The sequence below is a fragment of the Cebus imitator genome, unplaced genomic scaffold, assembly GCF_001604975.1.
Source record: "Cebus imitator isolate Cc_AM_T3 unplaced genomic scaffold, Cebus_imitator-1.0 Scaffold128, whole genome shotgun sequence".
NCBI classification, from domain to species: Eukaryota; Metazoa; Chordata; class Mammalia; order Primates; family Cebidae; genus Cebus; species Cebus imitator.
Genome location: NW_016107443.1, coordinates 4142666 through 4168226, shown reverse-complemented (window position 1 = coordinate 4168226; position 25561 = coordinate 4142666). Strand labels below are relative to the sequence as shown.

The 25561-nt window shown below is 33.4% G+C and overlaps 1 protein-coding gene across 4 annotated transcripts in view; it reads right to left on the bottom strand.

Annotated features, from left to right (window-relative positions):
- CNKSR2 (connector enhancer of kinase suppressor of Ras 2) overlaps nt 1-25561 on the bottom strand; it is a 291896-nt gene that overhangs the window by 140407 nt on the left and 125928 nt on the right. For all 4 annotated transcript variants that reach the window (XM_017540689.2, XM_037742810.1, XM_037742811.1 and 1 more), the window contains exons 6-8: nt 24190-24309; nt 16617-16676; nt 12856-12924 (exon numbers count right to left, since the gene is read on the bottom strand). In XM_017540689.2, the coding sequence (XP_017396178.1) occupies nt 12856-12924; nt 16617-16676; nt 24190-24309 (249 nt within the window). The remainder of the gene's footprint in view (nt 1-12855; nt 12925-16616; nt 16677-24189; nt 24310-25561) is intronic.

Sequence of the window (25561 nt, the reverse complement as noted above, 5' to 3'; positions counted from 1 at the left end):
TTTGAGATGGAGTTTCACTCTTGATGCCCAGGCTGGAGTGCAATGGCGCGATCGCAGCTCACTGCAACTTCCGCCTCCTGAGTACAAGCAATTCTCCTGTCTCAGCCTCCTGAGTAACTGGGATTACAGGCAGGCACCACCACACCCAGCAAATTTTGTATTTTCAATAGAGACGGGGTTTCTCCATGTTGGTCAGTCTGGTCTCAAACTCCTGACCTCAGGTGATCCACCTGTCTTGGCTTCCCAAAGTGCTGGGATTACAGGCGTCAGCCACTGTGTCCAGCCGTTAATCATTTTTCTAGGTTAGTTTGCCCTTTCTTCATTTTAAGTTTCTGGTTACAGTTTAAAAATATACAGTGTGTGCAGCTTAAATTAGAAACCATGTAAAGATATAACAGTAATATGTAGAATGGTTGTAAAGTACTCTCCACTCTCCACTGGCTGCAATGAACGTATGTACTAGGCAGTAGAAAGAGTTTTGAAAGAAGAAGTAGAGGCCCTAGTGGTTACTAATATGAGTGTAAGCTGCTAATATGGGAGGAAATTAAATAAGGTGCAAAATTTAAAGAAAAACTTTTTATTTTTGGAGACAGGGCTTTATTCTGTTGCCCAGGCTGGAGTGCAGTGGCACCACCATGGCTCACTGCAGCTTTGACCTCCCAGGCTCAAGCAATCTTCCCACCTCAGTCTGCAGAGTAGCTGGAACTACAGGTGTACATTACTGTGACTGGCTAATTTTTATTTTTATCGAGATGGGGGTCTCACTATGTTGCCAGGGCTGGGCTCTAATTCCTGGGTTCAAGCAATCTTTCTATCTTGGACTCCCAAAGTGCTGGGATTATAGGCATGAGCCACCTCATCCAGAGAAGAAAAATATTCTAATAGTCAAAGATATCCAAAAAAGAAATTGGCTGACTTGTGAAACAGACCTATATCAAGAGATGTTTCAATACCTTGCATAGGCCAAATGATTAGATAACTTTCAGTCACAAGACATTCCAAGTCTAAAACACAGAGTGGATAGGGACATGAATATAGATGATAAAGATTAGCTTGAGTAAAATAACATGGTCATGTTACATCTCTGCCTGTCTTCCATCTTTTCTTCTTCTTCCCTGCCAAAAAGTGTACCTGTTTCTTCTAGGCTAAGTGTTACACACCTTTTCAATATTTCATGCTGTCTTCTTACAATAATCTCTTCTTTTTCAAAAGCTTTCACTAACAACTTCCTGCAGGATTCCCAAATCTTTCTACCATTCCTGCCTCCTATCAATAACTCTAGTCATATTCTCTACTGTTTAGTTCATCCACGTTAATAGCTACTGAATAATTGCAAGCATCAACAATTCACTGTGCTAGATTCTTCACATCTATGTTATATTCTTATTATTTGTATTTTCATTCTTACAAAAGACTAATGAGATAAACTATTAAGCCCAATTTACGTGTGTAGAAACTGAAGCAAAAAGAGATTGTTTTCTCTGCCAAGATTACAAAAATAGTAAGTAGTGAAGCCAGAACTTACATTAACGTCTTTTCAATTCTAAAGCACAGTATCTTCCCTGGAATATCCACTGGGAGCTCACATGAACGGAACAGTTTAAAAATCAAACTCATTGTCTCTTTACTTTCATTCACCAGAAAACAAAGTTCCCTATCGTCCTCTAAAGTTTGGAGTTTGGAATCACCTATGACTTTTCTCTTCTTTTTAATCCATGTATGTGTCCTAACAAATAGATCCTGGCAACTAATGGCTCTTCTCACTGCCTTAGTTCTGGCTTGGATACCTACCGTTAAACTTAAAACAGAATCCTAACCTGTCTTTCTGCTTCTAGTCTTTTGCAGCTCCAAAATGCTGCTAAAGTGTAAAAGTTTTCTATGATTCAAAACCTTTAATAGCTCTCCAAAGGCCTAACTAAGGAACCAATAACCAATCCTCAAACAGGTTCTTTGTCAATATGGTTGATTATAGCTTTTTCTGGGATTACTTTTCTTCAATGTGGTTCTCAAACTCTAGCATGTGTTAGAATCATCTTGAAGGATTGTTAAAAGAATGCTGAGTTTTAACTCCCAGAGTTTTTGATCCAGTCATTCTGGAGTAGGGCCTGAGAATTCCTCCCTTCTACCTTTTATTTCCTAATACAAATTTCCAAGTGAGGCTGATGTTACTGGTCTAAGAACCACAATTCGAGAACTTCTGTAATAGATTACGAGCTCCTTGAAGGCAATGACTTGCCCATGTCTACATCAGTTTAGGTGCTTCATATGGTTTTAACATTAGATATAACTCATACGCATTTATTGTGTGTCTTCCATGCAGTATGAATACAATGGTGAACGCAGAGCAGACTGTGCCTCATTAAGGAACATTTACAATAAAGTAAGTTAAGTGCCTCAATAGGCTGAATACAGGGTACAATAGGAGTCCCCAACAGGGGTACCTACCCCATTCTTGAGGGTCTAAGGGAGGTTTTCAATAAGTTTAAGCCAAATTCCTTAAGAGTTGGACAGGCAAAGCAGATGTGGAGGTTGAAGGGGTAAACAAAGCTCTGAGGCAAAGTATCACTAGTTGAGCAACTTTCTATAGTTCAGTATACATAGATGACAGAACAAGGGAAGGAGTAATGAGGCAGGAGAAACACACAGAGTTCAGATGATTATAAAAGGCTTTTAAAAAGTTGGTAATTAAAAGAGTTGGTTGAGTAATATACATTTCCCTCCAACACTGTGCTTTTCTGTTTAGCTATATCTCTGCAAAAGCACTCTTCCCTCTCGTAATTTTTCTCACTTATAAAATCTTACCTATCTATAAAGGTTCATCTTACATGTAGTACCCATCCTAAAGCCTCTTCTTACAGCTGAAACCATATTTTTCTTATGTCAATCTCACAGCATACTGTATAACTTGACTAGTGAGCTGATATGGTGACATGATGAGGTAAATGTTTCAGAAACAATAAAGGGCCTTGAAACTCCAAAGGAGGGTTTAGTTTTGTACATAAAACCAAGATGTAGTATTAAAATATCCTTTAAATGTAATATACTTAAAAATTTATCATATAAAAGATTAAATGACCTCTCATCCAAAAAAGTAAAATACTTGATACTTAAGCTGTAATAGACATTCTGTACCCCAAATTTTCAAATAAACTTTCTCCTTATAAATGAACCTTTGAAAAAAATAATATTGCTATCTTGAATATTCCAGACCTAAAGTCATAAGACAAGAAATGGAACCGTGGGCATAGATTCTATTTGTCCTAGAAAATTTTTATACTTTATCATACGTATTATATAAACACTGTTATGAAGGTGTTTTTTTCCAGAAAAATATTTTGTAGTGTGTTATCAATATTTTAATAGAGTAATTCATTCACATTAATTTCATGGGCTAAAAATGAACCTTTAAAAAAACCATCATATGCATTTTTACATAAAATATCTTATTATTAGCTAATGTTTTTCACATATACTGAACTACTATTATCTTCCTCATTATCCAAGGTAGCAGAAGTCAGTGTCTACAAGCAATGGCAAGTAATATAGCTTACTAATTTATATATAATCCCCAACATGTACATTAAAATGTATTTTATGCACAACACAAACAGGAGTAAAATTTCCCAAGTAGGTTATTAAGGAATCCCAAGTGCTAAAAGCCAGAGGTTCTGCTTTCTTGTGGATGGGGCTTGTAATTGTTTTGATCAGGCTGAAGCAGACAGCAGGTGTTCCTTTGTGAAGGACAACATAAGTGGGCAGGTCCTGGAAAATTGGTTGCCTGGATTAGGTGCACAAGAGGCTTTGGGGTTGGTGCTGAAGAGATGATAGGCTTCTTTTCCCCTCAGTACACAGAGGGAAGAAGTTGTCTCTGGCCCCTTTAGAACTTGCCCTGGTCTGCTTTCCAAATAACAGCTGGTGAATTATTTGACTAACATATGAAAATATAATTTCTACTCTATGGTCCCAAGTAGCCAGTTACCAAAAAACATAAAGATAAGAATTTAAGCCTATCAACCCAGACCTTCTTTACCTTTTTCATGGCTATATTTGAAGTTGCAAGAGAGCATCTTTATACCCACAGGCAGGAAGATAGAACATTTCTTAAAATATTTTCAAAGTTATTACCCTACACAAGACAAAGAAACAGATTCATTATCAATGTTTACACACACTCTTGTGTATACACACATTATTACTCACAGGTTGTAATGTAGAAATGATACCTTTTCCCAAAGGAAATTTTAGAGACTAGAAGTATGCCTATATGAATGTCTGATAATATGACTGATGCTAAACCCAAACATCCTCCTGCTCTTTTTAAGAGCACTGGAGAGACTTAATTCAATACACAAGCCATCATGCTGCAGCTAATGACGCTCTGTCTTTGCCAAATGTTTTGGTGTTGACATATTTATTATAATGTTCTGTTTCTTTGTGTTACTAAAAAGATACTGAAGTATATAATAAACATTTTATACCAATGACTACCTCTTTCTCCGGCAAAACAATCTATGTGAAGGAAATAGCATGCTGTTATAAACATTTCAGAAATAATGAATTTTGACATACAATACCTTTCAAAGATCCTAAAACTGTTAAGTAATGAGTACCAATCTACAAAATCCACATTCACCTAATTTTCTTCCATGAAATATTAATTAAAAAAAGTCTTACAATATTAAAGTTTACTACATTGGAGATATCTTAATTTTGCTCATTCACAGTTATTCATTCACTGAATAGAAATGAATTACTCATGGTTCAGGTACAAAGGAATATAAGCTAATGTGTATGGCGTGGTTAAGGAACTATGCAAAATAAGTAATTTTTAACCCTAACTTAGAGTAACTTAAATAGGTAACTCAGAGTATTTAGAAATGTTCCAAAGTTTACTTATTTTAAATAAAACTTTAGTACTGATATTTTAATAAACATGATTAGCAGAGAGAATCTTGGAAAATGATAAAAGGAACAAACATTTAAAAAGAAGAAATATGGGAAAGATTTTATTTTCATTAGAGCAAAAAAAAGCCCGCAATTTTATATCTTAATCATTGAGTGAGCCATTCTTCATCTCACATCCTCCTGAACTTTAAATGGCATTTGTCCAGTGAAATAAGAGTATGTCAAGGCATTTGGCTTTTTAACATGGCTTAATTTCAACGTAAAACTTAGACAATGTTGAGTAGCTCAAAATCTGAATTTACATTTATTTGTTTTAATACTTAATATTTTCATGTGAATTTCATAATTATGAATGTAGTATGTGTGCATATATAATGTGTATGTATAAATATATAGTATTTAAAAATAAAGCACTAACAGATAACATAGTTTCTTGCAGCTAAAGATGGATAGGGAGTGCAAGAGAGAGCCAACTCAAACACTACAAGAACCTAGTACCTTTTTTCCCTTGGAATCTTTTCCCCACATAATCAAGAAGTTCTGAGAGCTAAATCAAAGTTTCTTGATTGACTCATAATGAAGTTCACGGGAGAAAGAAAGTAGTGATATAATGAAGTTCATGGAAGAATAAAAATACTGATATTAATTTTTCATGTAAGTTTTATGAATCACCCACATAATTTTCAACAAAGGTGGTGATTTTTCATACCCTGCTACTTGCACTGTCTCCATTAGCCTTTCACTTAAATTAACTGTGGACTTTGTATAGTTGGAGTCTTGACTTTGGTGATAACCTGATTCTAAAGCTGTAGGTATAGTTCAGCATCTTGAACATACAGCTCTCTTTCCCTTCTCCCCTTCCAATATGGTATTTGGTAATGTTGTGGTCTTTCAAGGCTAAAGGCTTGTTTTGGAGGCTTCAAGGTTTTCATTCATATACACTAAAGAAAACTAAATCAAAGCTAATTTTGTTTTTATTTCAGTATTATTCACAATGTCCTTTTACTTCACCAAAACATAAAACTGAATGGGTCTGAAAGCTTTTGCTAAAGAGAAAAAAGGAGGAAGACAATCACATTGTAGTGAAAGGTAAAGCTGTAATGTAAACCTCTGATCATACTGCAGAACCTCAGTCCCCAAAAGAGCAGTAACATATTTTAAAATAACCATAATAATATAGGTTTTTCCTTTTTTGAGACAGGGTCTCACTCGGTTGCCTAGGCTGGAGTGCAGTGGCACATCATAGCACTCTGCAGCCTTGAACTTCTGGGCTCAAGTGATCTTTCTGCTTCAGCCTCCTGAGTAGCTTGAACTACCAACACATGCTGCCACACCTGGCTAATTTTTAAAAATTTTCTGTAGAGATGTGGTCTTGCTATGTTGCTCAGGCTGGTCTTGAGCTTGTGGCCTCAAGCAATCTTGAGACTTGCCTTGGCTTCCCAAAGTGCTGGAATTATAGGCATAAGCCACTGCCCTCAGCCACAATACAGGCTTTTAACTAATTTTTTATGAAGATATTTGCATAGGTTATTAAGTTATTAAATTTCAGCCATTCCTTCCTATATTTCATTTCTGTTCTTACAAAGACACTAGAAATATATGTATTTTGAAATAAAAAGAAAAGGCTCCCAGTCACCAAAGCTAAAGGGTAAAATGAAGCATCCTTAGCTAAAATGTCAAAACTTCAATTTATAAAAATTTTTAGGAAAATCTATACTTATAAAAAATTCATGCTTAAATTTAATTCAGGAACCTAAATGACAAAAGTAATTAAAAGCAACTCAAACCCTAGTATTCAAAAAGTAATATGCTTAAAAATGTACGAAGTTGCTATAAATGATTTTTATAGTGTCATTTACTAGCAGACATGTAACAAAAATATGCTTATTTGAAAATATTAGCAATACTACAATATATGCATGTGTTTATCAAAACACAAAACTAAAGGACATATATGTGTATATATATATAGCTAAAAGCATCATCCTAAATCTTTATTAATAGAATTTTTAGTAAAAAAACAAAAACAACAACAAAAAACTTCTGTAATGGCTGTAAGTATTTTCACTGTGGAAGTTATCTTTAGAAATCACTTTACCAAAACTCCAGCAACCCAGACAAAAAAGGAAACTCAGTGTCAGCTCCAAATGGGACCATAGTGAACTCTATATGCCACTTTTCCAACTTTTAAATACTTTATTGTCCATTATTAGGATAATAATAAGATGTAGAAGGGACAGTGTGAGAGGAAATATAAAAGTAAGGAGTGGCTATATTACCTGCAGTTTGAGCTACCATGCCAATCAGAATTTTAATTTAGTAGATGAAACCTATCCTTGAGACTTAGGGCTAAATAACCTAAAAAAACCTTAAGATTAATGCTTAATTCAATAGAATTAAGAAATTATATTGAATTTCTTATTATATGGTGGTTCTACAGTGTTTCCCTTTCATATGATAATCTTTTATCAGGCAGTTAAAAGTTATCCACTGATTGCCTACTCCTATGAAAAGGAAGTGGATTGGGCAATTGTGATTGGCAGACTCTTGCTTTTCTGAAAGAGGTTAAAAAAAGGGGAGTGGGGAAATGAGGTTGACACTGATTTGTGAATGAGTCACACGCTTAATAAGTTGATAAGCCAGAGTAGGTGAGAACTTCAGCCAATAGATATATTTTAAACATATAAAATAAACTTATAAGGAAACTAAAAATTCCATGTAAAATAACTAGAACATAGTAACCACATGTTGACACTGAAAGATAAAGTTTGTTCATAAAAATGAAACAGTAACCATTTTAAAAAAGCAATTACTCTTCTGGTGAAGCCCTTAAGAACTGCACAAATTAGAAAGAAACAAGTCAGGATGCAGAGATCTGCAGAGAAAATAAATTGGTTAACAGGAAGTAACTATTATTGAAGCATCATGTGATTTATCTCCTTTATATAAGAACTTAAGATAATAAATTTTAGTTTAATAGTAAAATTATGAATTATATTGAACAATAAAGTAATAAATTGATTTCTCTGTACAAAATAAAAATACAGTTTATATCAATATGTATCACTTCAAAACCATTTTCCACACATTCTCATCAAATCCATAATGTTCAATGTGAAATAAAAGAGAAACAATCTATGAAGTTCTCATAAACTACTATATAAGGTAGAATCTGAAATAAAATATTCTTATGAGTAACTGAAATCATTGATGCATTGTTTCCTTTAATTTGTGGTAAAGGTCTCTTCATAATTTTTCCCCCTTCCAAAAGAGAATGATTCACTTGTTCTATTTTAGAATACCAATTTTTTAGAATCTGAACATAGTTATTTTAGACCATTATAAGAACCCATTATTTATTAGGCAATAGTTAAATATCATGCTAACATAATTAATCTCTGTAGTCCAGCAAAATGTGTGTTTACAGGAATAAGATGTGGGGTACACCAGAAACACTGCCCCTTGTGGTCTCAGTTTTCAATATCTTAGGTATATGGAATTATATGACAAATACTTTCTCCTTTGAGAAAGCAGCACGGAAGAAAATAGGCAAGAATAAAGAAAACTTAATGAGATGAAGAGTAGAGGAGAAATAGTTAAATGAGAAGAGATGAGAATGCTAAAGGAAATAAAATAGAATTAGAAGAAAACAAAAAAGTAAAGACAACAATTTAGCAAATTTAAAAAGTGAAAGCACATCTGCTGTTAGACAGCATCATGGTATTGATTCCACTCAATGACTCATTCATTTCTGCTGAAGTCCAGGGAAGGAGGTAAAGTGAGAGGGAGGGAAAAGGAGAGATGAACTTCAAGGAGTTACCAAACTGTCCATCCGTTCTGATTATGTTGGCTTCTCCTTTGAACAATACTTTCCTGTCGTTCTGGGGTTGAAGGAACAACAGTGAGGACAGAGTCCAAAACAAGATATAAGAGTGAGAGTAAGGGAGACACATAAATGAAGTTAGATGAAGTTTCGAGATAATCCTTCAATCTGTTCCCTCCTCCCACTCTCTCTGCCATCCCTAGTCTTTCTCAACAACGTTTATCATTTTAGGGGTAACAAAAACCACTAGCTTATAGTACTTATCTTCCATCTCTCACTAATAAATGTAGAATATCCTATTTGCTGCATTTTATCTTCTTTTTGACTATCCCAACCTGGTTATTTTCCATTTCAGTATCCTTTATAGCCTCATCTATTGAACCATTTCTTGCCATAATGTAGTTGTCAGGCTCCAGAATACCTTTCAAAATAACAGTAAATATGCTTTAATATTTACACAAAATAAGAGGAAAAATTTCCAAATATTATTAATAGATTCAACCATCATATATGCCACTCTTTTCAAGTGATATTCCTAAGAGACTGTTTTTAGCATGGATAGAATCTTTAGAAACCTTGCACACCAAAAACAGTATTAACATGAAATTGAACAGATTATAAATATGCCCCAATATTTTTAATAACTATAAATAATTTCATCAGCTTAAAAAATGTGTTAAAAGTGCATCATGAGGGCAAAGTTGCTGCTTCAAACTATGCCGAGGTATCTCCCAGAGAGAGGGATGTAGTGGAAGATGAAGTAGAAAAAATCTTGGGAGATTCCAGCAGCCTTTGAGGAGTTGGGTCTTCAATGATGGGGAAGACATGTGGGAAGACATGTAATAAGAAATCAGTCTGCCTTGCTTGGATGTTCATAATTTTTTCTTCTTCCTACCTGGCAGCCACAGTTTCTCAGCCACAGAAGTATGTTAATTTGAAAAATTTCAAAGCCACTTATAATAAAGAATATAGCAACACGAAAAAGGACATACAACTTCCAGTTTCATTTCACATAAGAAAGTACTTTTTTTTAAAAAAGGAGCAAACTAGAAACATAGACATCTAATTAGACATCTTGAAAATATACCATACTAGCAATTAAAAAAATAGTATTTGAATTCATCTGATTTATTCAACTTTCTCAGACTCTTAGGGAAATATTTAAAATAATTTTTTATTTATCTTAAGTAAAGAAAAAATATCAGATTTTATATTTTACATTACTACCTGTAGTCATAGGAAATTTCAGAATTACAGACAGATACTAACTGGGTTAGAATCATCCAAAATATTTAAGATTTAACATTTTTTTTTCGTTATTGAGTCTAAATTGGCATAGAACAATACTGGCAATCTTACTATTCTAGTCAATTAATAGATTAGAGAATATTAATTATGTATTTCAAATTTATTAGGTCATACTTTAATGTAACTATTATATCATAAGCATACCCTATGGTAATGTAGAGAGAGAAGGGATAATTGCGGACTATAAATAATTTATACTTGCTTCAATTAAGATAATTTCTATTTCACCACCTCTGTATATTGCCTAATAAGAGATTAAAAGCACTGTACAGATCACAATACAGGCAACAGCAAGAAAGAGGGCAGAGTCAGCTACATTTAGTGAAATGCATCCATTTTGCCCAAATATGCCTCTACTTGAACACACACAAAAAAATCTGGCAACTGATCACATTATTAAACAAGGCTACTTTCATGAAATTCAACATATTATCCTGTCTCCATTATATCCCAAAATCAATTTGTTGGCTGTAGTAGCAGTCTGCCAAGAAAGAGGATTCCAATTGTCCAACTGTTGTAGCAGGTAAAAGAGAAGAACGGAGGTAGGAAAGTTAATTGTTATTGAGCTCCTAATGTGTGCCTGGCATTATGATAGGTGTTTTACATATCTTACTTATCTGTGTGAAAGAAGTAGAGTGAGGAAGTGGCAGTAAAGTTAAGTTTTAACCCTATTTCAGTTCAGCTGACTCACTCAGTTATATGAAGTCTCACTTCTTTTCTTCTTCTCTTACCCTTGATCCTACTTAATCTTTCATTGAATCCTGAGATTTGCCTAGGATTCTTCCTCTTTTGTTGGACAGTTACATAATTTTTGAGTTTTGGGAGGCAGTATAATAAAATTGAAGTAAGAACATGGGCCTTAGAGTCAAACAGCTTTGAGTTTTGGGTGAGTTGAATCATTATTCTGAGTCTCAATTTCTACATATACCTTATTTGCAGGATTATTGTAGGGACTAAATGAAATAAAATATGTAAAATACTGAACATGATGCTTGGCACACTGTAAGAACACAGTAAGTGTTAGCTATCATTATTATCTTTATAAAAAGGCAAATAGATGCACAGTTACCATGACTCACTTAAAGCCATAAGTCAATTTCAGAGCAAGAGCTGGAACCAAGTTTCCTCAAACATCATTCTGTGTAGTTTTCAATATTTTAGAATATTCCTGTGATGTAAAGATGCATTTACACATTCTAGGTGTATTTAAAGGTCACCAATCCACATGGATTTTATTAGTTTATTTGTAGACTTTTAAAGCCTTTCATATTCATTTTATAAACATCAGTATCTTTGTTGCACAAATGAGATCCTTTAAATAAGTTTATTTTTATTAGATACTAATTTCTATCTTCTTAGAGTTGACCACCTGGAAATGCATGCTGAAATTATTCAACAGCTGTCATGTTTGTTAAGGTCACATTGCAGAAATGGAAGCAGCATGAACATCAGAAGAGGAAAAAGCTGCTAGTCTACTGAAGCAGCTGCTTTACCCCACTGTCCAAATCCTCATCTAAGGGACATGAAACTTCAGTCAGTACAACCACTTTGTACAGTTTCTAGTAATCAGAAAAGAAAGCCATCAAAACTGTCATAGTGTGGAAAGGCTTTGTCTACTACCAACACTCTACTATTCAGTGTCAAAGGTACACCCACGCATTTAATTTTGAAAACTTTTACAGACTTTTACTTCACTTAGATAATGAACTTACTGAAAAGACACCATGGCTTTAATTATCAGTGTTTAGGAACCTTTCCAAAATATCACAAACTTCTCAAATTGTTCAAAACCAAAATTGAAATGTCATTTGCCTTATGATTAGAATCACTGAGAAAAATCAGGTTTTTCACAAAATTTCTTCCATCACTAGGACATACAAAAGCAAATTTAGTTAAATTGCGTAACAGGAAATAATTACTCACTCTGATGAGTTAGTGAGATAGGAGTAGAATACTAATAAAAAATCTGCATTTTTTTCAAATGAGTTATGATATTAATAATTTTAGATTATTTTAACTTTTTAAGATAACAAATACGCTTTATTTTGGCAGAGAGAGTGGAACGAATTGAATTAACTGAGACATATAAAATAGTCCAAAATGAAAAGCATATAATTTTCATTTTCTAAATATAAGATTAAGAAAAATAACCCTTAAAAATCTACAGTAGGTACAGAATCTCATTGTCATTTTTTATAACAGTGGGATTCTGTGCCTACTGTAGATTTTTAAGGGCAGATAACAAAGGGATTTGTGAGGTTCATAGGGCAAGAACATTTTCTAAAACTAAACTGTTGTCCTCTTTTAGGAAAAAAAGCTAATTCAGCTACTAAAAATTTAAACATTTTCAAAGATCTACATTTTAAATACTCCCCCCAAAACCACCAGACACTTTAATGAACAAATCAATGTTAAAGTAGACAAATGCATGTATGCTGTTATAAAACATCTATTAGGTATTTCAATAATTTATAAAGTGAAACTTTTAAAAGTTGTACCAAGAAAAGTTGAATTTATACACACTGTCACTTTAATTACTATTCCAAAATTGTTATTCCAGCTCATGGAATATGTACTATTATCCAGTACTTGTCCATATAGAAATGTATTGCTAACCTCAACCACCAATACTCTTCATGTTCTTTTAAAACAATGCTTTACATTTCATCAAATAATTAAGAAGAATAAATATTCAGTTATTTTTTCAAAAGGCTGTTCAATATATTATAAACAGGAATTTCATTTCATTGGCATTCTTCTAAAGCCTTAACAAATCAAAATTAGTTCCTCCCACTGACTCTTAAGGTAATTATACATACCACAGTCTGATGATTAACTTGAATCACTTCATCCCCAGCATGGATTTTCTTGCACCGATCTGCAGGTGACTGAATTTAACATAAAAGAAATGATAAAGAGTATAAATTTTATCAGTCATTTCCTCTCTCTGGAAACACTACAAAAAGTTCATCTCCATAAATTAGATTTAAAAATTAATTAAAATTTTCAAGGAATTAAACTAATAAAATGGTTACTAGTATTTAATACATTGTTTTTAACTTTTGAGCGAGTTAAATTAATACATAAAGAAAAAATTAATAAAAAAAGTTTGCATTTTTTTGCATAGCTAATGACAACAAACAGAAATGCAAAATAATATACAGATAGTTTTTATAAAAGAATAACACATTTCTCAGAGCATTATGAAAAAATGATAATTGGTATTAACCTTTGTAAATTTTATACAGGCAACTCTCCTAGTCTCTAGTGGGTAACTGCTTCAAAACTACATTTCAAAAAATTATATCTTTTTGTATTTTGATCTTTTTCATTTAATATAAATAATTAACATTAACTTCAACAAATCAATATTTTCCAGTACATGAATGTGATCAGCATCAAAGCTTTGATAATTAAACTGCTAATTTATTTTATCAACAACACCAATTCTGAATAATCTAGCAAAATAAAAGATGGACAGCAATTAGCTCAAATCATATTACATAACATTCTAAGTGTCTACTTATAAGAGGATGTTACTTCTTGTTACATATAATGTAATACACTGGACAATAAAACCAAACTAAATGAACTAAAATGGCAATATTTTTATAGAATGTAACAATCTATCACTTTTTCCTTTTATTCCCATAAGGGATTTAAAACAAAAACAAACAAAACAACAAAAAAAACCCAACAACTTGGTAAGCTAATACTGACAAGTTTTAAGGAATTTTTATGAAATTAAAATAAGGTTTAAGATAGAAATTTTCTATTGTAGGTCTGAGTAATGAAATTAAAATACATTTTCTTCTGTTAGCTACTAAATATAGATTACATGCATTTTAATATGCTTTTGAACTTTTGAATATATAGAAATATATTTTTATAAGAATGTATTTGTCTATATAAAAAATGTATTTGTTTATCTTTCAAATACAACCGTAAATGCTGTGATACTATTCATTATTATCCACTGAAAGCTAAAGAATAATATGGTAATATAATCTGCAAAGTAAAATGCTACTTTTGAGACCCTGGAGTAGGACATACTTTAATAGTGATTTCCAGTTAGTTTATTTTTTATTCATTTCCAATTATTTTGAAAACATATAAGTCTTGAAACAATGTTAACCTCCATTCAACACATATTCAAAATTCACAATAAAATTAGTTGTCATAGGCTATAATTCAAGATAAGACACCATACCAGGGAGTTCTAGTTGCTGAAGTAATAACACAAGTACATTATTAAGGGTATAGATTAATCTACAATACAAACTCTAAGAATAGCATTATAACAATAATATAACATGTTCATCTCGCAGCACCTTTAGGAGGGGGACATATTACCAAGTCAGACAAGTACCATGTAACAATTCTGAAAAGATTGTTAATCATTAATATTTTTGTAACTATAGTTGGTTCCTGTGGTATTTGGTTCCCAAGTTATCTTTTTTTTAAAAAGTATGGAAAAAATATCAAGCAAATGGCTCTACTCACTATGTAGAAGAAAATGATAGTACATAAAACTCAAAGAAACTGAAACAATATTTTGCACAGGTAAGTAAAGAAGTCATATAAATTATAGACTTTTAGTTTTAAAAGAGATCCTAGAGATAGGATTTTGTTCAAACCTGTCATTTCACATATAAGAAAACTAAGAAACTAGGGCACAGCAAAGTAAAATAACTTATCCACTCTAGTGAGCAGCTTTACTAAGACTCAGTACAGCTCTCCTAATTATAAATGACTGAGGTTACCAAAAATAATTAAATATTTTAAAAAAAAATCAGAAATGAACTATTAATATATGGTTCATATGTGAACTACTCCCAGACTCAATCTTTCTTTTGATCACTTATCTATTTATCAAACATTACTAATATGAGCAAGGCATACTCCTCAACATTTTTTAACAGACCCCAGACAATATAGGGAGATCCATTCCTACCAATTCTTCAAGATACAGTTCAAAATAACCATTTCTGTGATTCCTTCTCTGATTTCACTTGGCAGCATTTACTATTCTTCCCTTTGTCCATCCATGCAAATTACACTACTGTTTATAAAGATGAACCCCCACATGCTCTCCACACTTTGGTGGCACCAAACTAGTTTAAGATTCTTCTAATACCTAGCACCATGCCTGAAACATAGCAGACATGAAGCAGAGGTTTGTTAAATGAACAAATGAATAAATGAATGAATACATACATCAGAATGGACAATCAATGACAAGAGTATAGTTTGTAGCATCTTAGCTGCATTTAAAATTGTTAAAATCTTCATAATATGGATGTTACTGATATTCTTGATCCCTTATATGACGCTTGTATTTAATACCACATGTGAAGCTGCTACTGTAATCCAACTGCAAATATATAGTATGTGTTTCACCTTTCACAGGAAACCAAGAGAAGCAGGGCAAAATATCAGTAAGTGATTAAAGTAATAGGTGAATTAGATGAAAAGCATGGTGATTTTTAAAAATTAAATGCTGGTAAAATGTTCAGATCAGTAATAATTTGAGATTAAACTAATTCCATCTAAGTCTTCTTTAAAGAAGCACAGCATAAACATGTAATTGTCAGAATGTCTAAAAGAAAAAAAAACACATTCAAAGCTCAGTATCTGCTTATGTAAGAATAGAATAGAAATTTGAAATAACCAAATGCAAGAATAATGATGTATTATGCTGTTCAACTCTATCACACCGATAATGTTAATAATAACCAGTATGATCACTTCATACTTCTCTTTCCATAACACAGATAATTCTCTACAGCATGGCTTTTCTTAGCTTATTTAATTTTTATTACAACCTAGGGAGGTATGTAGTGCAGATAATTTGTTTCCAATTATAGTCAAAGAAACTGAAGCAATGAGAGGTTAAATGTCTTGCCCAAAATTACACTGCCAGTAAGATACAGAACTGGTTGCAGGACGTAGGCATGTGGACTTCTGACCCACTGCTTATGGTGGTTCGCAACTATGCCTCAGAATCACTTGTTAAAATAGAATCTCTTACTAAGAAATAAGCTGGTCTCCAGAATTTCTGATTTAGTAGGTCTAGGATGGGGCCTGACAGTCGGCATATACATCACATTGTCACGGGAGGCTAATGCTGCTGTCCAGGAATAACACTGTGAAAACCACTCAGCTATACCATGCTGCCCCTCCACTGAATTAAGCTGAATTATACTGGAAGTATTCAGAAAACCTGACTTATCTGAATTGATTTCTCATATGAGTTTAGTTTCTTAAAATAACCAAATCATTTGACAGATGGAAATGAATTCTTTCAGATGTCACAGTAACTTGTCATGAATCAGAACATAGACAAATCTCTGGCTGAAAATACCTGATTTACTTTAAGTAAATAGCTATTCTAAACAACAACAAAAAAATTAAATTCTAACAGAACCAATGCTACTAACTCAGTATCTCTTTTAAATTGTATCTACTATCTGTTTATGTCCTTATCCTTAGCTGTTAGCCTCAATCATGTGAGATATGTAAGTTGTTAGCAATAAAAGAGAAAAACACACATAAAAATTTGAAAGATTAAAATACTTACATTTTCTGTGGTTCCAGTAATTACATGGAGGCCATCATATGTAGATTTAATATACATACCCTAAGACAAAGACAGCATCAGAAAAGAAAGTGAAGCAATTGGAGAATTTTCAAGTACATTATAACCTCGTTTATATAAAAAATTACTCTATCAAATTAAAACTGCCACATGCCCCAGAAATAAATCCATGAAGACAGATGCTATCTTTAAACTGGTGAGAAATTACTATCTGAACATTCTGGTTTCTAAAGTTTGTCTGAAGAAGCCTATACTCAATTAAATAACTACTTGCTAAATGAATTGCCTATGAGACTCAAAATGCAGCATGGTAATTCAATATTCCTAAGAAAGAACATCTCTCACTCCCTACAAAAACCCATACTACTTATTCTGTGGCAAAATAAAAGTTACAGTGGGAAATTAAATATTGGTATGTTATTAATTTGTTATATTTGATATACATTATACAATAGAAAGCAGTTCTCTAATGAGATACTTCAATTATAACTGGAGCGAGAAGAGTGATAAAATATAATTTACATAAATTTTCTCCTTCTATTTTGTAGTATCCTGTATTTTCCACCTTTCTTATTCATAAAGTTTTAATAATTATATCCAATCATTTCTACATCAATAATTAAAAGGTAGTATGTATCTGTAGCAATCCCTTCCCCCAGTAAAAAGAACAAGATTTCACTTTCCAATTAAATAGAACCATTTTTAGAAAAAGCTTCATTAAAGTTTAAAAATTATACAAAAATCCTGAAATTGTACAAGCTTTAAGGGCAAAGGGAAACTTTAAATTACAGATAGTGATGGATCTTTAAAGAAAAAAATATCACAATAAAGGATTCACATTTTAAATATTAAATAAGTAAATCGGAACAAACTAGATGATTCAGTTAATTAATTTCTGTCCCCTCCAAGGAAGATTCTGTTACTTTAAATTCATTTTTTAGGAAAAACTACCCAAATTTTACCTATAAAAGTGCTTCCATTTCAAAATATTGACTTCATACATAAAAATACGAATTTTAATTAACTTCAAATCTTAAATACAGATTTAATAATAACCAACAATACCATTTCAGAAAAAGCACACATTTAGTACTTTTATGAAGCAACTGCTACAATGTTAATTTCCTATACCTTTGTTAATTATATATTTAGATACCTGAAAATACATGTGTTTTCACTGAAAAGAGATTAGAAAAATAAGTAGTAAATTTCATGGTATGGAACTACTGAGAAATCACTGTGTAGGTTTTAATTCTAAAAAGTCATTTCAGTAATACCATATGTCTAAAATGTTATCAGTTCCAAAAGTGGCTGAGCTGGATCTCTAATATGAAACCAAATGAATGTTTATCACTTTATATAAAATAAATAACCTTAACAAAAGTACAGATATAATTTAATTAATGGATTGGCCAGTAGTTCTTGGCTATGACAACATGGTAATATTCAGCCTTACACTGGTGACAGGCATGTAACATACTTACTTTGAAGCTTACATTTACCCTATTATTTACTGGGAGATAAATATGATGGTATTATTTTAGAACTTAGAAGAGGACAAGATCTTTGCAAATATTTTTCATTCAGGAATTAACAAGATCATATAAGATTAATAAAGGATCTTAAAATACAGTTATGCGCCACATAATAACAATTTGGTTAATAATGAACCATATATACGATGGTGGTCCCATGTGATTATATAATGGTATTTTTTGTACCTTTTCCATGTTTAGATATGTTTAGATACACAGATACTTACTACTGTGTTACAATTGCCTACAGTATTCAGTACAATAACATGCTATACAGGTTTGTAGACTAGGAGCAATAGGCTCTATCATCTAGCCTAGGTGTGTAGTAGGCTGTAATATCTAGATTTGTGTAAGTATACTCTATGATGTTCACATAAGAATGAAATCACCTAAGGACACATTTCTCAGAATGGAATCCCATCATTAAATGAAGCATGACTGCATATTTGTAAGCGCTAGAGAGTACATTTTTAGTTTTTGTTTGTTTGTTTGAGACTGAGTTTCACTCTTGTCACCCTGGCTGGAGGGCAGTGGCATGATCTCGGCTCACTGCAACTTTTGCCTCCCGGGTTCAAGTGAGTTTCCTGCCTCAGCCTCCCGAGTAGCTGGGATTACAGGCACTTGCCATAGTGCCCAGCAAAGTTTTGTATTTTTAGAGGAGACAGGGTTTTACCATGTTGCCCAGGCTGGTCTAGAACTCCTGACCTCTAGTGATCCGCCCACCTCAGCCTCTCACAGTGCTGGGATTACAGACGTGAGCCACCACACCCAGCCAATTTTTAGTTTTTGACATATAAGGGTTGTGAGAAGATAAAGTAGAAAAAGTGAACAAAACAACATATACTGTTCAGACACAGAAAAAAATTATCATCCATCATTATCTATCACCATCATTAATATCTACTTCTTACATTGTGTCAGGGATTGTTTTAAGTGTCTTACACTTATTTCACAATAGTCTATGAGGTGGAAACTATCATTATCTCTGTTTTAGAGATAAGGAAACTGAGGCAGAGAGAGGCTGAGGAGTCTGCCCAAGGTGGTGAAACCAAGTTTTAAGCCCAGGCAGTCTGACTCCAGAGTCCACACTTTCAACCACTAGGCTCCTGAATTATGGATTTATTTACAGTGAGGAGTGTTATACACCTTAACTTTTCTTATTAGAATATTTCGTGACTGTAGATATTAAAGTCAAACATTCACTTTTTAACATCTGTTCTAAAAGACTAAGATCACTTTAGCAAACATGTAGTATGTGAAATGTAGTTAAAAGAATAACTGGAATTACTATTTTACAAATTCATTTCAATTACCTATCTCTCTTTGAGGTAGGATAGGTAGTCAAGGAATTAACATGTCCTTGAAATTTGGCAACTGTGGAGAATATATGGTTAACACAATAAGCCCCAGCATACACATTGTAGTCAAGCTCATTCAAGCACAGCTAGGAAATTTCCGCTGAAGGGAGCATGTGCATTTTGATTTTACCTGTCCGCAAACTGACCGTTTGCTCAAATACCCCTGGGTGGAGATTTAAGATGCTAATGAGACATGCAACGTATGAACAGGCATGTACAGCTACTGCATACGTGCACCCAGAGGACCACCCAGAACATGCTTACTAGTAACAGCTCTTTCCACCCCCTTATAAATAATCATGTAAGACTCCCATAAAGGGAGTCTTCCTAGTGCTAGTCTTGGTGGTTTCCCCCTTATGAGCAGCCCATCTTGAATCTCTCTCAGAGTGTACTGTCTATTCTGCACCTAACTTTCACAATATTCTTTTTCCTTTGCAATAAATTGCTTATGCTACATCTCCTTTGCTGTGTGTTTCTTGTTTAAGTTCTTTTAAACTAAGAACTGAGGTCTCACAACAGCCGTCAACATCTTGACAACTATAAGCAGAAGTTGATTATATTTTTCTCCACTTATCTTTCAATACTGTGCACTATTGACTATGAATTAAAGGTGTTTGACAAGAGTTCTAAATGATTCTATAAATGAGGAGTCATAAAGAAAGCCTAATATTTAAAGAAAAATGTTTAGAAAAGACACTGTAGTTATTGGGATTAAAAAAAGTCATGGAAATAGCATAGCTATGACTCTAAATTTATCTGTGTAAAATTATTACATATACCAGGAACCTAACTGACAATTGTAAGCTAAAGACAGTATCTAGTAGTTATAGGAAGAGGATCTCATCATGACAACATTATAGAATTCATATTAAAGCTAATTTTTTTCAGATGAATAAAAATGTCAAATGCTTAGAGACGGATCTAGATACAGACATAAAGTTTAATTCTAGAAACTTTTCATAGTCATAAGCAACAGGATAGAAATAAAACATATTTTAAAATGCCACAAGAATAAAGGTATTTTGTTTTATGTAATATTTTCATTTCTAAATTTAATAAACCATGTTGTAACTGTTTTTAATAATCAAAACTGACTTCTTCATTTTTTGAAATCTCCCTCTCATAGTAGTAATGAGAAAAATGGCCAAAAGTCAGGCACCAAAAGAAAGAGAAGAAATAAGTTGCTTGGATGACTTTCAAATTAATCATCTTCTGAATAAGAAGGGGTCCACAGAGATACATCTGATTTGTTGTTCACTTCTGAGAAAGGGCCAAACAGCAGGAGGACATGTCATTCAAATGTCTTCTTTTCTGGAATTATGACAAATATGGCTTTCCATTTCATCAAAAATTTCATTCCTCCTTTTCTCTCTCTCTTTTTAAAAACCCATTAATTAATTCTAGAGCTGACTTGCACAGCTCCCTCTCTCCTGCTCAGGTTGCCAAAATGACATTTGCTTTTCTCTGTCTCCAAATGTTGGTTAACCAACAGGAGCCAAAGCAACCTCTCAGTTAAGTTGGTAGAATAAGGCATACTTGGTGATGGTCCAAGTACCTAAATAGAAAAAGAACTCCTCGAGGCCAAGAGGTTTCCCCAAGGACGACCCCAGTCCCTTCTTTTCTATTCAGCTTGTGTTTTGGCTCTGATCCAGCTTTGTTGTTTCAATAGCTCTCATTTTCCTTCCTTTAATTTTCTGCTAATTATTGTTATTTAGAATCATTTTAGAAGAAAGTTTCATAGGGTTCAATCATAACTAAGGTTGTTTCTCACCAGTCCTTACAAAACTTTAGGACTATCAAACCTAAGAAACTCTAGGAGACTTGATTAATTAAAAGATGATAAATGATGTATACAGTTTATCAGCAGGCGAACAAATCAAACCTTTTGCCTATGAGAGATGTTCTGTCCTAAAATTGGCAGAACACCTTCTGCAGATATTTCTAAGCTAATTAAATTTTATTAAATCTTGGTATTCTCCCATCTCTTCCTATTTCTTTCCTTCATTTACCATTTAGACATTTACGATAGCCAATTACCAAAATCCTAAATCAAAATCTTAAAATTGATTTACTTCAAATGTGACTGATTAAACTTACTTAAACATGACTGAGTTTTAAAATGATATCTTGAATAAGCCATGTAAATTCTGTTTAGTACTTCCCCTTAGATATGAATCACAAAAAATAGTTTTATACTTAACTCTTTGTATTAATATTCAACATTTTAGGTTTTTCTTTTCCTTTCTTTCACTTCTCAGTGAAGTGCTGCCCATTGTCCTTTAAAAACAAATTTCTCTAAATAATTCCAGTTTTAAAGTCATCCTCCTAAGCTTCTCAAACATCTCTTTAGAAAGTCAAAATTTGAATGTGGAATAATAAAAAAAGCTTCGTTCAGATGCACTTCATTTAGATTACCTGGACTTAAACCCTGCCTCTATTATTTATTACCTATATGTGATATAGAGCAAACTGGTGAATATGTGCGATTTTATTTTCTCAGTTGCAAAATGAGAAAATTAATACCTACTCTATAGAGTTGTGAGGAAAATACCTGGCAAATAGTGGGCACTCGTTTCTTTTCTCTTCTAGCTCTTTCTCAGATTATTTAACTGAATCTGGTTCTTAGCATTTTAAGTTCCCAGATCTACCTCTTTCAAATGAAAACAATAAAGGACCTGTCCAGGGATATACCTTCCTTTAAAAAAAATCAAGATTTCGACCAGGCGAAGTAGCTCACACCTGTGATCCCAGCACTTTGGGAGGCCAAGGCAGACGGATCACGAGGTAAGAAGATCCAGACCATCCTGGCTATCAGGGTGAAACCCCGTCTCTACTAAAAACAGAAAAAATTAGCCGGGCATGGTGGCACGCGCCTGTAGTCCCAGCTATTCAGGAGGCTGAGGCAGGAGAATCACTTGAACCCAGGAGGTGGAAATTGCAGCGAGCCAAGATTGCACCACTGCACTCCAGCCTCGGCAACAGAGCAAGACTGCGTCTCAAAAAAAAAAAAAAAAAAAAAATCAAGATTTCATAAAGTCCATTAATTAGCATTGTTTTGACTTACTTCACAAGGCTATTTCTCCCAATGATTTCAGTGGAAACTAGAGGGAAAAAAAAATCAGATTTTTTTTCTTTTTAGAACCACAGACTAAGAGCCAGAAGGAGCTTTAAAGACGATGTACTCCTCTCCCCGACTCACATGACTAGATCAAGGCCAAGGTGGTTAAATTTACTTTCCCACCTCTTTAAGATCACTCTCATAGTTATAGTTGATGTAAGTGATTTGTATCTGGGTGTTCTGACTTCTAGTTTAATACGATGTTATACTAGTTAATTATTTTTCACTCGAAAAAATCATGCTTAGGGGACTTTCTTTACCTTATAATTACTAAAAGGGGAAATAATAGAAATGACAATCTTTAATGCTATAGATTGAAGTGTTTTTTAAAATAAAACTGGACTTTGTACAGGTAACTAAAAGGAATAAAATAATTTTAGATTGTAAGTATTACTTAAAAGAAGTTCATAAATGTAATCAATGTTAGATATAACACTTACAGGTTACAATGATGGCATGCTATGTCTGATATGCTGATTTTCATCATATTTCTTCCCAGGTAAACACCCATAAAAGCCACAACAGCACTAGGAACTACAGATAACCAGAATTAATTTCCCACATATTCGGAGAAAACTTACTGTCTAGGATAGATGGCCTCAAACTGAAAAATCAGTGGTAGTCAATAAAGGCCTTGCCTTCTGAACAGTTATATAGGTGTATGAAAAAGAAAAGCCACAGGAAAAGTTAAACTTGCTTAGAGATCTTACAGAATATATTATCTGAATTCAATTATTAATGCTAGTTGCTAAGATTTCTATTTTTCAAAATACCATTAATTGGTAAATTCAGGTACAGGGAAAAAGTGGAAACACTATAGCACTAAACTAACATGTAATAGTTATGTAGTAGTTAAGATATTCTGTAGCCAGTTTCTTGCTTTTTGTCTCAATATCAAATTTTATATGCTTTCTTTCTACAAACTTATTTTTTAAAAAATCTCTCCTGGGTTATATCTAGAACCGATACATTTTTTAATCAGGTGAACAAAATATAGAACATGATTATATTTATTATTACATAATTAAAAACTACAACTCATAGACATCTAGTGCTGGCAATATCCACTTGCTTACTTACCCTTCTAAGAATGAATGTGAGTTATAAAGAATTATCAGTTTTGTCTAGCTAACCCACCCTAGGGGAAGGAATAACTATTAAAACCAGAACAAACCAAAGTAAACAAAAACATCTACTTTCCTGAGCAGGTAACATTGTGGTGTTTATTATAAAACTCTTAAACTTCCTTTAAACCTAAGGAACTTTGGTGAGGGGGTGAAAGAATGTAATCGAAGCTAAATGATTACCAAATTAAATTAATTCAGAAGTCACCATTTTCAATTCTCCTTCATTTTCATTTATCTTCATAAAACTTCTTATCATGCATCACAAACTTCCACTACCATAACTCCTCTAGGAAAAAAAATACCAAAATGTTCAGTGTCTGTTGAAATTCATAGATTCCCACATTCAGAGGCTGCTTTGGCCACATCATTAGCTGTCTACTGATGGACGGTGGTTTTGATAAACATGGCATCTCTTACCAGCCCTTCGCTTGGTTTGATGTTTGCCAGCTGAATCACTTCCAGGTGAGCAGACTGTGAAACCAGAGGATCGGATGACAGGGATATGATGTGGTCACAGACTCCAGAAAGAGTTTTACACTGGAAGCAAAAAAAGAAACATAGTTGTGGTAAATACATGTTGTAAGCAACATACAAATCACCTTTTGTAATAATTTTTTTAAAAGGAAAAATAAAAGAAACAGTAGAAGAAAGTAACTGGCATTTTATTCTGCAAAATCTGTACAAAGAAATTCAGATGAAAGGAAAACACATTTACATACAACACACCTATATTCCATATAAGAACTATATGCCAAAATATTTGTTAAAGTTATGGTTATACTGTTTCTATTATTTGATTTACCATACCTACAAAAAATTGATAGTTTCTAAACAATATTAATCTGAGAACCTCCTGATTACAACCATCAGACTGAATTGAACAGTATAAAAAAATCTCAATGACTTTTAATTCATGGTCAGAAAAGTTAAAAAAAAAATCTGGCCAAGATCCAGGAAAGATGAATCTCAGAAATATGCTTAACAAACTCTTCCTACTTATTTATCTAGTCTTTCCTGCTCAACTCTGTATAGTTTCACACCTCCTCCAAAGTCTCAATCCTGCTCTCTCAGCATTCTATGATCAGTCTGAAACTGCATAACTATTTTATTCTGAATCCCTCTGAGGCAGGTACCATGCTCTACTCATCTCTGTCTTCTTATCTTTTTCCCTCCACCCCCACCTACCACCCACATCAGGTAGACAAATCCTAGAAAATACAAAGCACTCAATAAATATTAGTTAAATGAACTGAAGAGCAAATGAGCTTAAACAATTAGTAGAGTGGCTTTACGAAGGTCAGGAAGCTAATGCTTTTGTCAGAATAAATCCATTCATGCTAACTGTATGAAATAATAAATGTAAAATATGTGTTACGGCCATCATAGTATTTTAAAACTTACACATGACAAAATCATGAAGAAAGTGGAATATGAGCTGGGCATGGTGGCTCATGCCTGTAATCTCAGCACTTTGGGAGGCTGAGGCAGGTGGATCACAGGAGGCCAGGAGTTTGAGACCAGCCTGGCCAACACGGTGAAACGTCGTCTCTAGTAAAAATATAAAAATTAGCCAGGTGTGGTGGCAGGTGCCTGTAATCCCAGCTACTTGGGAGGCTGAGGCAGGAGAATAGCTTGAAGCTGGGAGGCAGAGGTTGCAGTGAGGCAAGATTGCGCCATTGCACTCCGGCGTGGGCGACAGAGCAAGACTCCATCCTGGTCAACATGGTGAAACCCCGTCTCTACTAAAAATACAAAAAATTAGCTGGGCATGGTGGCGCGTGCCTGTAAT